At 33.0% G+C, this 15,893-nt stretch overlaps 1 protein-coding gene across 5 annotated transcripts in view; it reads left to right on the top strand.

The window, feature by feature from the left end:
- Window positions 1–15,893, top strand: part of LOC126889476 (probable 3',5'-cyclic phosphodiesterase pde-5) — a 423,420-nt gene that overhangs the window by 313,785 nt on the left and 93,742 nt on the right. For all 5 annotated transcript variants that reach the window (XM_050657796.1, XM_050657797.1, XM_050657799.1 and 2 more), the window contains 2 exons: window positions 8,285–8,591; window positions 14,291–14,489. In XM_050657796.1, the coding sequence (XP_050513753.1) occupies window positions 8,285–8,591; window positions 14,291–14,489 (506 nt within the window). The remainder of the gene's footprint in view (window positions 1–8,284; window positions 8,592–14,290; window positions 14,490–15,893) is intronic.

Here is a 15,893-nt window from a genome sequence, read left to right as displayed (position 1 = left end):
TTTTTTAAAATTTAAATTTTGAAAAATATGCTTTTTTCAAAATAACTTAAAAATTGTTAGAGATACCAAAAATCTCGAAAAACAAAGGAAGTCAGATTTGCTTTTCTGAATAACATGTATTTTTTTGTTTTTTGTTAGACAAAAATTGATTAAGGTTTGGTGTTTCTAAATTTGCATACATTCGTGATCAGTGACTCGTTCAACCCCTTTTAACTACAGCCCTTTCAATAATAAGGACTTTGAACCGATGAAACTTACAGATCGTATAAACAATATATACACGAGTCAAGAAACTTGTGAAGTCGTAACGATTAAGTTCATTTAAGATAATAATTAGGGGGTAATTTTCTCGATTTTTTTACCAAAACCAAAAGGGACTAACTTTATTTTGAGCGTAACTTGTTTAATTTTGATGTTAGAAATTTTTTTATAAAACAAAAATGAAGCTTTTTTTAAACACTTTAAATAAGTTGTAATGCATTTTCCCCAAAATGTGCTTAATTTTTGGTTATTTCACGTTAAAGTATTCCATTTGGAATTTGACGAATATGAACCTATTTTTCATTAGCTATAACTCTGCTTCTACTAGGTGTAGAGACATGATATATACACCATTTTTTAAAATTTTTTACAGGTTATATTTCTGCTAGAAATGTTTTTTCGACAAAATACTTACTATTTGAGTTATTTACGAAAAACCGTCTAAAAGCGTGGTTATTTTGTTGAAAAAATGAATATATTCACTGTCAAATAACTCGAAAAGTATTGACTTAGTGAAAAAACTCTATAGAGGAAAAGTTACTTAAAATTAGCCAGTTTATCCATTTCCTGACTTTCTTTGGACGAATATTTTTTCACCCCCAAGAGGGGGTGAAAACCACCCCCAGGGCAAAACCACATATCGGCACAATATCACTTTTTTCTTTGACTTGTTATCTATGTGTATGCCAAATTTTATGTCAATACAAGCGGTTCTTTAAAATTTAGAGGTTTTACAATATTTTACCGTTAAACGCACTAATATACATAATGCCCATTACTTAACCCAAGACTAGTGAATAATTGCAAATAATATGTGGTACAGCAAGAAATGTACCATACATACGAGAGGGGCAAAATTATAAAATAAATTCATTTTCTCTAAAATGGACGATTTTGGAGAAAAATTCCGAAACAGGTCGATTTTTATTTTTAAATTAAAATTTTTTGGCCTATATTTCAAACTAGTGACGTCATCCATCTGAACGTAATCACGTAGTCGATAATTTTTTTAAAAGGGAATAGGGGTCGTGTGGTAGCTCATTTGAAAGGGTGTTTAATTCTCTATTCAGTAATATAAACAATAACATATTTAGTTGTACAGGGTGGCCAAAAAAATTATTTTTGGATTAAATTAATTGACACAAAAAGAAGAATGCATTCAATTTATTTGACTCAAAATACATTATATTGCTGCCAGAGAATAGAAAAAAATGTTTATTTGGCAAATGAACATTGCTTTTCTCTTAAATTAAATGTTCGAATTGCCAAGAGGCAGGTGAGAGGTTGTTTGAGATTTAATTTAAGTGAAAAGAAATGTTTATTTGTAAAATAAACATTTTTTTCTACTTGCTACTCTGACAGCAGTACAATGCATTTTGAGTTAAATAAACTACATACCTACATTCTTCTTTCTGCGTCAATTAATTCAATTCAAAAATTATTTTTTTGGTCACCCTGTATAAATAATGATGTTAATGTTTATATTATTAAATAGAGAATTATTTTACCTTTCAAATGAGCTGTCAAACGTGACTAGTATGAAATATATGCCACAAAATTTTAATTTAAAAATAAAAACCAACCTGTTTCGGAATTTTTTTCCAAAATCGTCCATTTTAGAGAAAATGAATTTATTCCATAATTTTTGCCCTCTCTGTATAAAATTCAATGTGGCTAAAAGTCTTATATTTGTTTCACAACTAAATACAATTTTCTTACTTTTGACACAGTTTATAAAGAGAAAATTTTCCCCCTTGGTTGTTTTTTGAGCACAGCTCTTCACAAATTCTTGAACCTCATCAATATTGGAAGGAGGTTGACCAGGCATCATTTTTCGTCGATAAATATATAAATATATTTTCTTATGTAACTGATATCAATCGTAGTAGTTGTTTCAGTCAAATTACCCCTGCAAGCTCTTGGCGTATAATTTTTGCTGGTTTTTCAGTTAGATTCTCTTCGGATTTACGTTTACAAGAGTTAGAAACAATTTTTAGATATATCTTCTGACGATCTGGTTCATGATTATGGTGTAGGCTACTTCGAGATATTATTCGAGTAAAATTTGCACCAATAGTAAACAATTTCGCACTACAAGTTGTTTTATTACACCTCCAGAACACTTCTTCACTTCTTAAAATTTTCATTATATAAAAAATAAAATTTTCAAATACCAGTAAAGGTTTTCCGCAATTACTTTCTATTAAACATGCCATTTTTGTCAAAATTCCACTAAAAATAAAATAATATAATCAATTAACTAATTATTATTATTATAGGTACCTACTGTAATTTTATAGTAGATAAACAATTCCCTGAATGCCTTTTAGTATCTACCTGAAAGAACCATTTCGGTTTTGGTGAGGAAAATACCTGTGGGATTATGACATACCCTTCCAAACGCAGGTAAAAAATTATTTTGGTGAGGAAAATACACCCGCCGGTATTGAAAAGTCGAGCTCGAAAATTTAGTTCCGGTTTTGATATCATTTCCGGTTAAAAAGTTATGACCGGCAGTTTGCAGCATAAGTGACTCAAAATTAGTTAAATCGTATATCAATCGACGCAAAGTTACACGAAAGATTCAAATATCGACTTCCGGTTCTACTTCCGGTCACATTGGGTGAAAATCTAGAACTTACGAAGTCCAATTGCTTGTTTTTTATTAGTATTTCTCTAATCGTTTCTGATAAAAAAAGAATTTCTAAACACATACATGCATTGCGTGTCACTAAAAAGGCCACATTTTTAATTTTAAAAAATTTTTAAAAATTTTTGGCATTTTTTAGTATTGAGTGAAAATGCTAATAATTCACGAAGTTCAATGCATTATTACGAAAAATCGATGAATTTTAGAAGGAAGAAATGGTCATTTACGCACTATCTTTAAATTCTTTGCCAATCCTATAAACATACAACATGCAAAAAAACTAAAAATGATTTCTACCGTATTGCTGGTGCACTATTAAATAAGTATTACCCACCGATCCACATGAAAGGTGCTACGGCTGAAGCTACTCAACAATTATTACAGAGGTTATTCGGCGGATGTAATTTCCTCACCAAAATAATCTTTTGCCTGCGTTTGTAAGGGTATGCCATAATCCCACAGGTATTTTCCTCACCAAGACCAAAATGGTTATTTCAGTTATTTCAGGTAGATCTAAAAGGCATTCATTGAATTATTTATCTACTATTAAATTACAGTAGGTACCTATAAGTATAATAATGAATTTAATTATAGTATTTTATTTTTAGTCACAATTGGAATTTTGACAAAAATGGTCTGTTTAACAGAAAGTGATCGCGGTAACCTTACGCGGTATTGGTATTTGAAAATTTTATTTTTTATAAAGTGAAAGTTTTAAAAAGTGAAGAAGTGTTCTGGAGGATAAAACAACTTGTAGTGCGAAATTTTTTACTATTAGTGCAACTTTTACAATATCTAGAAGTAGCCGACAACATAATCATGAATCAGATTGTCAGAAGTTAGATCGAAAAATTGTTTCTAACTATTGTAAACGTAAAGCCGAAGAGAATTGAAAAACCAGCAAAAATTATACGGCAAGCACTTGCAGCTAATTTGTCTGAAACAATTACTACGATTGTTGTCAGTTACATAAGAAAAAATATATAATTATCGACGAAAAATGATGCCTGGTCGACTTCTTTCCAATATTGATGAGGTTCAAGAATTTGTGAAGAGGTGTGCTCAAAAAACAACCAAGAGGGAAAATTTTCTCTTTATAAACTGTGTCAAAAGTAAGATAATTGTATTTAGTGGTGAAACAAATATAAGACTTTTAGCCACATTGAATTTTATTATATGGATGGTACATTTTCTTATCGTACCACATATTATTTGCAATTATTCATTATTCATGGGCTAATTAATGGGCATTATATTTCTTTATTATACTGTTTACTGCCAAACAAAAAAAAAACAGAAATTTACAACAATATTTTTTATTTGTTATCAGAAATTTTTAAAGCTCTCAAAATTGAGTTTAATGCTAGTAAAATTTTTGAAGATTTTGAAAAAGAATGCAATCATTGAAATATGTCCGAACACTGAAATACATGGTTGTAAATTTCACCTACACCAACCTTGGTATAGAAATGTCTTGGTCTCTTGATTTAAAATCAGAATATAAAAATGATTCTGAAAGAGGCAAGTGGCTCAAACATACTTTTGGCCTTATATATAAAACCAGAAGACGTCTCAGATTGTTTTGTGTTTGATTTAATGTCATGCACACCAGGAAATGAAATTTAAGATAGATATGTTGATCATTTAGTTGAAACTTATACAGTGCGTCCATAAAGTAAAGCATAAATTCGATATTTCGTAAACCGACGACTTTAAGGAAAAATCCCGAAAAAGGTCGATTTTAATTTTTAAATTACGATTTTTTGGAATATATATCATACTAGTGACGTCATCGGTCTACGCGTGATGACGTAATCGATGATTTTTTTAAATGAGAATAGGGATCATGTGATAGCTTATTTGAAAGGGCATTGAATTATCTATTCATCAATGTAAATATTAACATAATTATTTATACAGGGTGTTCAAAAAATATTTTTTAATTAAAATAATTGAGACAAAAAGAAGAATGTATGTAGTTTATTTAATTCAAAATGCGTTTTACTACTGTCAGAAAACAGAAAAAAATTTTATTTGACAAATAAACATTGATTTTCGCTTAAACGAAATGTTCAAACTGGCAAGAGAGAGGTGGGTGGCAGCTCTAACATTGAATTTAAGCGAAAAACAATATTTATTTGTCAAATAAACATTTTTTTCTGTTTTCTGATAACACTAAAACGTATTTTGAATTAGATATATTACATACATTCTTCTTTTTTTCTCAATTATTTTAATTAAAAAAATGTTTTTTTGAACACCTTGTACAAATAATTATGTTAATGTTTATATTATGGAATAGAGAATTGAACACCCTTTCAAATGAGCTATCACATGACCCCTATTCTCATTTAAAAAAATCATCGATTACGTCATCACGCCCAGATGGATGGCGTCACTAGTATGATATATATGCCAAAAAATCGGAAATTAAAAATAAAAATCGACCTGTGTCGGGATTTTCCTTAAAGTCGCCGGTTTACGAAATAATGAATTTATGCGTTACTTTATGGACGCACTGTATAGACGAAAATGCCTTCTCCCCATATTTGTGGACAGAGGCAAATTCTTCTGTTATTCGTATTACGATTGCTTGCGAATCTTTTCATTCGCATTTTAATTTATCGTTTTGTAATACGCATCCATCCATATATATTTTCTTTGAAAAAATTAAAGAATTTCAGGTAGATACGTATGTTAAAATTTAAAGTTTGCATATTGCAAAACCTATCAAAGATAAACAAGTTAAACTGAAATTGAAAAATGTACTTAGTAAATTTATTAATAAGATATCAGTCTAATCAAATGACTAGAATGGATTTTGTAAAGTGTCTGTCTTATTATAGTAAATATTAAATAATAATTTATACGTCTTGCATATTATCTATATTATAAACTATTATTATAATGTAAGGGAATTAATGTCTTGTATTTGGATTTCGGATGCTTTCATAATAGAAATTCTTAAATTAAATCTATATTTTTACTCCCTTTATCTTTTTTAAATCTATATTTTTATTTTATTACCTGAGTGAGTTGGTGAGGAAAATACCTACCGGATTAATAGGAACCTTTAAATTTGGTGAGGAAAATACCTGTCGGATTATATGTTTTTACTGGTTGGTGAGGAATTTACCTCCGCCCAGGTTATTAATTGCTAATGTTGTAGTTGTACAAGCTAGAGTTAGACGGACAATCTGATTAGAAGAAATGGTCAATATAGAAGTGCTCCTATAACCAGTGTGTTACGGTTTTAGGCTTTGCAAGACATTAACCCAATGTTTAGTATCCTGATAGGTCGTTAGTTAACACGATATATGATGCATCTAAGCGAAATCACCAAAATCTTAACATACAGATAATCGAAGATGACTTAAACCCGATTTTTCCATAAACGATTATACTTAATTAATATTTCGCTGTTACTGACTACCATCAACTTTGTTTCTTTCGTATTGAGATCAAGTCCATGTTCTCTACTTATATCTGATATGCAAGACATTATTCTCTATTTGAAAAAACTACTGCTTCGTCGGGGTACCCCGTCAAAATAGCCCCGTCGAAAAAGTTCCGACAAAATAGCACAGACATAATTTTCCGCACACAAAACAGCTCCGACAAAATAGTCTGCAGACAAAATAGACGCGGAACAATAGCTCGCCCACAAAATAGCCCCGACAAAATAGTCCTGACAAAAAAGCTGCCTTCAGAAAGCATCATGCAATAATCCCTTAAAATAAACTTTTAAGGAAATGGTAATTATCCTCTATTCAGGTGTTTATCTTAACCACATTATTAAAATGGTCTTTTCAGAGAACTCGAACCCTGTACCTTTGTTAGGTCCAGTTCTTACAATGCGTTCTTTTTTCTAAAGGATTTGACAAACAATTTAGGCTTAAGCTAAATGCGACTATAGTTTGGAAGGATTTCTTCCAATCTCGAAATATGAACGTCAATTCATTATTATCTTGTTTTATAATTATTTTTATCATATTCGAATTAATATACTGAACCTTTTAATTTTTATATTGAAACATTATCTAATTATTATTTTGTATTGTTTTACTAATTTTTTGATGTTATGATAAAATAAATGGTAAATACTCCGTTAAAAGGTAAAACTTTTATTGGGCGTGTTTTCGCCGGGGCTGTATTGGCCGGGGCTATTTTGTGTGCGATTTATTTTGTCGAGGCTATTTTGTTTACGGGCTATTTTGTATCCGGGCTATTTTGACGGGGCTTTTTTGACGAGGCTGTTTTGACCGGGACATTTTAACGGGTCACGCTTCGTCGACATATCTAATATTTTTTAGACGCACTTTGAATGCGTGAAAACGTGAGATGTCTTGTGCTTCAGTAGCAGTGGCGAAACATTTGCCTTGGGGGGGGGGGGGGGAGGAACTTATAATAAAACACCAACCAAAAGACATAAAATAGATAAACTTATATGTAACTTATATGCAATAAGTTCTCCTAATTCTCCTATTGGGTTGAATTTGTCTGTCTGTAGTTTAAATTTCATGTCAGCTAATGTATTTTTATGTTTCAACAATTTTTTTTCTTTAATTCTGAACCGTCTAACGGGGGGAATTCCCCTATCCCTCACTGTTCGCCCACTGTAGATCCGCCACTGTTCAGTGGTTTTCTAAAGATATGGAGGAACTGCAGCTATGCTGGTATTGGATAAGCATTCATGAAAACATGATAATGCTTATATCGTTCTAGCAGCACATTTTTTATCGCACTTCATCAGTTTTCTGAGGACTTTTCGTAGGTTTTCTGAAGACTAAAAGACTGTGGGTCTATTTTTGCCCACGAATTCATATGCAACAAGCAAATATTAATGAAGAAAATGAGCCTCTCTTCTTTCAATAATTAATATTTTCGTTCACTTGATCGAATTAATGCACTTAGCGTGACCGAGAACCTGAATACAATAACTTTAGAAGTCTGTAGCTTCAGACTAATAGCTTTTCAGACCTAGAGGTCCCAAGGACTTTTTTAATATACGCACTGAGAATTATCATTGACCGAACTTTCGTTAAATTTAACCGGGGCCGCTTTTCCATAAGGAGTGTTGCGGGGTCTTTTCCATTGGTAGAGCCTTATCTTCAAATCCTAAACATAATTTTTTGAATTTTGGCAAAAAAAACGCTGAATTTAAACTTTCACATTAAAAATGATCTCACATCATGGACAATGCTAGGTGAAATTTGTAGCTGAAGTTATGTATTTACGACAAAAATTGAAATTCAGCATTTTTAGTCTGACATATTTTACAAAGATTGGTGATAGTGATATTGTTGTTTTATTTTCTATTTACTTATACTTTTATAATGCGTATTATATTCTCTATTAATTTTATGATTTTAGAAGAACAGGTGTCGGCATTTCTTGCCGAAAACTCCAAATTTCTGGAAGATTATATTATGAATAAAATCGAAATAGAACAGATTGAACGGTGGATTATTCGAAAATCTAAAATATCTGATAAAACACCAGGCACAACAGTACAAACTCGAAAGACAAGTTTATCTAAATGGAAATTTTGTGTACATGCTGATAAGCGTCAAATGTTAAAAAACTTAACTCAAAGTCTTCAAGCTAAGCCTACCCAAGGTCACGTATTATGGGAGTTAGCCACTTGTATATCTTCCGCAGTCAAGGCAGATGGATTTAGGTATTTCATTTTCACTTTAATTTTATAAATACTATAAGGCTAAGAACTATAAAGCTATCATTAAATTTTATTTATGGTAGGGGAGCCCAAGCGGGGATTTTTGCAGTTACTCGAGCGCGCCAGATTATCACATGGGAAGAAACCTTGTACCCTGTAAATGTACCTCTGCCATATGTTGGCTGTTAATACAGGGGCGTTCGTTAAGGGCTTCCGAAAAAACAAATATATCCTTAGAAAAACACGAAATCGTCAGATTAAGATAACATAAGTTAAAAACATGCAAAACAGTGTATATTTTAAAAATATGACGATTTAAGCGGGGCGTAAAAAAAGGGGGTGGGGAATAAATTTTTAAATACGAACCCCGCGATATTTAGCGAAACAAACAGCGGATAGAAAAACTGAAAAATACACGTATTCAATATTTTTAAAAATTCTATCGAATGACACCAAACCCGACCCCCCCCATGGGGGTGGGGTGGAGTTTTACGTGAAAATCTTAAATAGGAGTCCTCATTTTTTATTGCAGATTTGGATTCCCTACGTAAAAATAAGTATCTTTTATTCGATACATTTTTTCGAATTATCGATAGATGGCGCTATAATCGGAGAATATGATTGTTGGAAATGAAAAATTTAGTTAAAAAATGAAAAGTCCTCCACTTTATGAAAAACTTAACTTAACTTTTTTTTTGTTTTAGTACCTACTCTTCACAACCAAATATGTTTCCAAAACGCTCGAGTAACTGCAAATTTAGCATACTTTCCTCCCGTACTATATTATAATTACAGCAACTGTAGGGAAGGGCAATAACAACTGGAACAATCGAAAAAGTCGTAAATATTAGAATTTGATGTGCAATTATATTAAAATCCGGCAAATTGGTCGTTTATGTGCAGTAGTCATAATAAATAAAGTTCAGGTATTAAGTGACACAACCAGCGAAACGACTCAGTATCTTCTGTTTTTGATGACAGGATGAATTCGGAGTGGAGGTGGAAAAGATATGAAGAAAGATTGCTCAAAGTGTATGTTGAACAGCCGGGGTAATAGTATGCATCTCCTTCTCCTTCTCCTTCTCCTTCTCCTTCTCCTTCTCCTTCTCCTTCTCCTTCTCCTTCTCCTTCTCCTTCTCCTTCTCCTTCTCCTTCTCCTTCTCCTTCTCCTTCTCCTTCTCCTCCTTCTCCTTCTCCTTCTCCTTCTACTTCTCCTTCTCCTTCTCCTTCTCCTTCTCCTTCTCCTTCTCCTTCTCCTTCTCCTTCTCCTTCTCCTTCTCCTTCTCATTCTCCTTATCCTTCTCCTTGAACAGCCGGGGTAATAGTATGCATCTCCTTCTCCTTCTCCTTCTCCTTCTCCTTCTCCTTCTCCTTCTCCTTCTCCTTCTCCTTCTCCTTCTCCTTCTCCTCCTTCTCCTTCTCCTTCTCCTTCTCCTTCTCATTCTCATTCTCCTTCTCCTTCTCCTTCTCCTCCTTCTCCTTCTCCTTCTCATTCTCCTTCTCCTTCTCCTTCTCCTTCTCCTTCTCCTTCTCCTTCTCCTTCTCCTTCTCCTTCTCCTTCTCCTTCTCCTTCTCCTTCTCCTTCTCCTTCTCCTTCTCCTTCTCCTTCTCCTTCTCCTTCCCCTTCTCCTTCTCCTTCTCCTTCTACTTCTTCTTTTCCTTCTCCTTCTCCTTCTCCTTCTCCTTCACCTTCTCCTCTCCTCCTTCTCCTCTCCTTCTCCTTCTTTTCCTTCTCCTTCCCCTTCTCCTTCTCCTTTTTCTTTCCCTTTTCCTTTTCCTTTTCCTTTTTTCTTTTCCTTTTCCTTTTCCTTTTCCTTTTCCTTTTCCTTTTAATTTTTCTTTTCCTTTTCCTTTTCCTTTTCCTTTTCCTTTTCCTTTTCCTTTTTTTTTTCTTTTCCTTTTCCTTTTCCTTTTAATTTTCCTTTTTCTTTTTCTTTTCCTTTTTTTTCCTTTTCCTTTTCCTTTTCCTTTTACTTTTCCTTTTCCTTTTCCTTTTCTTTTTCCTTTTCCTTTTCCTTTTCCTTTTCCTTTTCCTTTTCCTTTTCCTTTTCCTTTTCCTTTTCCTTCTCCTTCTCCTTCTCCTTCTCCTTCTTCTCCTTCTTCTTCTTCGTCTTGTTCCTCCTATTTATGAGCAATTTTGCTTGCTCATTTGCGGATTGATACCTTTATGGGAGGTTGTCACTCCCTATTTTACGCGATCGACCGATACTTCGTATTGAAATAAGAATGTATTTAGTATTGTAAATTCTTCTTCCTCTACAGTTTTAATCGTTCTTCCGTTTCAGTTTTCTTCTCTAGACCAGAAGCACCAATGAATTCACCGCTTTTTTCTTTACCAATTTTTGCATTCACGTCATTGGTAGTTATATCTTCCTTTTAAGTCGATTAAGTGAATTTATCAACAACATAGAATTGGTCTACTTTTTCTTCTGGTTTATGGCTGGTGTGGTAATACATTTGTAAAACATTTAATTTGACCGTAGTATTCAGTTGGATTATTAATAACCTTTTAGAAACATGTACAATATTTGTAACATACTGGCGGAATGGAGCAGATACGATTACTCCAACTCCATACATACTGTCGACCGTCACCTTTGCCTACATGGTATACCATACGGTTGCCGTTTGATTTCACATTCCAGATACATATTGTATTAATCAACTCTGAAGTTCTTAGAGACACTTTTCTAGTTCTTTCGCAGGGGTTTCGTTGGGTAAAGTTGGATCAGCTCTCCTGCCGCATCTTGACTTTCGTATTCCATGATTAGTAAATGTATCTACGTTAGTTGTATTTGCCTTGATGGCTTTACTAGAGATGTCATGGACCTTTAACGTAGTGGTTTCTCGTTGCCTTCTATATTGTGATGCCGTTGACCACTTTCTTGGTTCTTCCGACTTCAAGACTTGGTCTCAGAACAACATAGTACCCTTCCACTTACCAGCTCATCCGCCCGAAGCCATTGGTCAGTAGATAGTAGATTGAACCTACTGGAACTTTGCTATTTGAATAAGGGATCTTATGTGTTGGGCAACATTATCCCATTACATCCCATTTGTACACTACCGTTTTTATTTCTGTTTGCTATTTCAGTGGGTCATTCTAAAGCGAATTCGTCATTTTTAGTTTTGGCAAACTTGTGTTTTAAATCTTTTTGAGCTACTTCTTGCAGCATTTTCTGAGATTTTTTAAGTTCGTCAGTTATAAAATTGAGCCGTCTAAAAACCGGAGAGGATTGAGCTGTTTTATATCGACTTTTAAACCTCTAGTATCCCATATTAATATTTGGAATACATGCTTTACCACAGCGTTAAATAATTTTTGGAACATAATCTTGCAAACATTTCTGGTAATGTTACTGCTGATAATAATACTCAAATTTTGTTGCTTACAGCAGCCGACGTTGATGTTAAGTATTGTTTCCAGCTATAGACGTTCTCTGGTGTTTCTTTTCTGCAGCAAACATTTGTAGCCTATCTTGTTTTCGCATCGGTGTTCTGTCAAGGATAATCCACAAGAAGTACATACACTTTAACGCATATTTTTTATAAACAATTGTTAAGAGTTATTTCGAAATACCGTTCGTAATATACAAAAGAAGCTGCTAACTAATGGATATCATCATCATCATCATCAATCAGCCCTGATTTATCCATTCTTGAACATAGGCCTCCTCCAGATATTTCCATCTTCTTCTGTTCTGCGCCTCTGCAATTGGTCACAATTTCAGAGGCAATCCTGCCCCCAGAGGGAGTGTAGTGGTCGACGTGATGTCGTGTATTGTCCGTCTCCAAAAGATCTCTGCCTCTGGTCATGCATGGGTCCTTTGCATATTCCTGTAATTTGATCGACCCATCTTGTTGGGGATCTTCCTCGTGATCTTCGGCCTTCCACCTTTCCTTGTATAATGAGTCTTTCCATGTTATCCGTGTTTGCTCTCATAACATGTCCAAAGTATTTTAATTGTTGTAGATGGACTTTACTGGAGAGTCGTTGGTCAACTTTAACTCTCTTAAAATTGAATAATTTGTCCCATGGTCAGAATTAGGAATACGCAAAATTCGTCTCCAACAGAATATTGCAGTGGCGTCTATCTTTCGTCTTTACGAATTTCTCAGGGTCCAAGATTCACATTCAGTATTGGGAATATTAAGCAGTTGATCAACCTCATCTTTAACGCTCTTGAAATTTGACAGTCCTTCCATATTGTGGTCATTTTTGCTGTGGCGACTTTTGCTAGATCACATCTACGTTTTATTTCTTCCTGTAGTGACCCTGTGTTTGTGATTAATGATCCCAGATATAAGTATGGGCTCACAACCTCAAACCGATCAATTGTCATTATGTGTAGATGATTGTTATGTAGTATATCTACTATCATGATCTTTGTCTTTGATATGTTTAATTGCAGACCAAATATTTGACTTTCGTTTTCAACCAGTCGTATAAGATCAATCAGATCTGCTTGACTACTTGCAAGAAGAGCTGTGCCATCTGCAAAACGTAGGTTGTTTATTTTATGACCATTTATTGAGATGCCTTTTTCCCATCCTGCAAGTGCTCTTCTCATAATATTATGCTCCCCATATATATTGAATAATTGTGAAGATGGTACCTATACAAACCTGCCTGACACCCCGTTCTGGATGAAATTCGTTTGAAAGTGTGTCAAGCACTTTAACTGATCCAGTAGTGCGTTCGTATAGTTCAGTTATAAGCGAAATAAAGTGTTGTAGTACACCTACTTGTTTTAGTATTCGCCGTAAGTGTCTCCACTTGACCCTAGCGATTTTTCGAGTATCTGTCTTATATTCAACAGGTGTTCTCGAGTACCTCTACCTTTGGTAATCCAGTTTGCTCTTGTAGAATTTCTCTTTGAAGGAATGTTTTTAGTCTCTCATTGATTATTTGGAGCCTGTCGCACCCTCAGTAATATAAGGGCTCAACTCAAAATTTGTGTTAATTTTGATTTTGAATGATATGGGCACAGAATTCTCTACCGGTTAGCATTGACAGAGGGAGAAAAAGAACATGAATGGTTCGGTAAATATATGTATGCCTCTCTCTCACTCTCCCCGGCCACCTCTGGTTTTTACTGCTACAAGGGAGGAATAATCAGTAGCATGTCTTTCTATGACGAAAATCCTGGTTAGTTTGTGTTTTAACATTTTGTATTATGTAGAATAGTTTTTAGTTGAGTCGTTATATTATGCAAAATATAATAAATAAATGGGTCTAATTCATAATTTATCGTTATTTTGCATAAACAGTGACAGGGCATTAATAATATATAATCAGGGATCAAACTTAAACAGCTCCTTATTTCTGTTATTTTTTTGTACTATAAATATGGAACTAACTTGAAAGTATTTTTTTCAATTACATGTAATTAATGGAATTTATTTATATTAATTTTTTTCTCATCGCTATTTATAGTGCAATTATCAAATAACAAATCTGCAAAATTTCACATTTATAACTTAAATAATAAGCATGTTATTTGAAAAATTAGCTATAATTTTGGAAACCAAAATCTTTAAACGCGATTTCCCAAAAATCTACTTTTTTGAATTGTGCCTCTATTTTACTGAGGGTGCGATGTATATGTATAACGGGGCTTAAATAAAGATCTTATATTATTTTCAAAGAAAATTTAATCATGTCAATTAATTACACTTATTATTTGTTTTATGTGTTTCAGATTATACGTTATCGATAAGGAAAACCCTTCACAGTTACTTCTGTACCTAGCCACCGAAGAAGATGCAAATCATTCTCCAAAACTAAGAGTTATTAAAAACAATGTATCTATTCCGGCCTATGTGGCAAAAACCCACGAAGCCGTAAGATTTTCTAGAGGAAAATCTGATTCCAGATTTCCAGACACGGTTGTCAAAGAGGTAAATAATAATTTTCATTTAGTGATATACGGGCCATCGAATTGGGTTTTTACATTGTGAAATGACGTGCGCCCTTATTATTCATGACATCCAAACGGTTCATAACGGTCATTTAAATCGAAGAAGAATTACAAGAACGATATACAGGTTGCGTCAATTTTGTCGAAACCTTTTTATTAGGTTACATATAAACAGAATTCTTAATAAACCTCACATTGTCTGACCATATAATATTATCACCGATGGTCATAGTATTTATTTATTCCTTTAATCGAGTGTTTTAGGATTTCTGTTGATTTCTGGTTACCATTCTTTACTAACTAAAAGGTAAATAAACTAAAAGGGAAGTTCCCTAGTTTGGCTGTATACCATATAGTTAAAAAAACTCTAACAAGAAGTAAAACCACTTCTATGTAAATTGGTATATTTATTAAAACTTAAAAAATCCCAACGGATTGAATAAAATATGTCCAATTCAGAACGTTTTCAGGCCTATCGGTCCATCATCAGTGAATCTACAATAAAATAAGTAATCCCACTATTAGAATTGAAAGATGGTTGAAATTTTTAAAAGCTAAAAAAGTGTGGTTAGATTACTTACGTGCATACTTGCTAAATAGCCCCAGAACCAAAAAATGGTTGAATTTAAAATTCAATTTACATTATTTAAAAATAATACTAAACAGGCTAAACGCCGATGTTAAAGGATATAGCCTATGGGAACATGGTGAAACCCTACCAAAACCTCAATAAACCATCTTAGGCCAACTTTGACTATAAAGTGTCAAAAGTGTGTAAGGAACTGTTTGAAGTGACATTGACAGTAGAGAAAAAGGTAGTCTATTTTCAAAGTTAATTAACCAAAAGGTCATGACCCACAACAAATGATAAAGATTTTAATATCTGAAAATGTCTAACATTTTTAAATCTATTGGTTTTTGAAAAGAAATTGTGATATACAAAATTAATTTAGAATATAAGATTATTTATGTTGACTGTATACTATAACATTAGATTGATCAAATTGATAGAAAGAAAGTTCAGCTGCTGTCAATAATGATAAAAAAATAAAAATAGATGAAGGTGAGAGAAGAGAAAGAATAAGTATTAGTTGGAATGTTATTGTACAAAATGAATAAATTGGTAGGCAAGTTAATTAAGTCTATATTGTATTGGTGGTTGTATATGTAAAAGGAAAATATTGTTATTTAAAAATAAATGCAAATTTTTGTAAATATGGATTTGAGTTAGGATACAGTCAAATAATTAAAAGTGTGAAATATGTAAATGAAAAGGATTGTAATTATTATGAGATGTTTTATATTTTAATTTTATTTTAAAAGTTTTGAGAGAATTCTTGTGACAAAGTGAGGGTATGTGAAGTTAGAGATAAAGAAATGTATG

Source organism: Diabrotica virgifera, chromosome 8, assembly GCF_917563875.1.
Source record: "Diabrotica virgifera virgifera chromosome 8, PGI_DIABVI_V3a".
Taxonomy (NCBI): Eukaryota; Metazoa; Arthropoda; class Insecta; order Coleoptera; family Chrysomelidae; genus Diabrotica; species Diabrotica virgifera.
The sequence above is the reverse complement of the archived record's forward strand: the minus strand, read 5'-3'. Positions and strand labels throughout refer to the sequence as shown.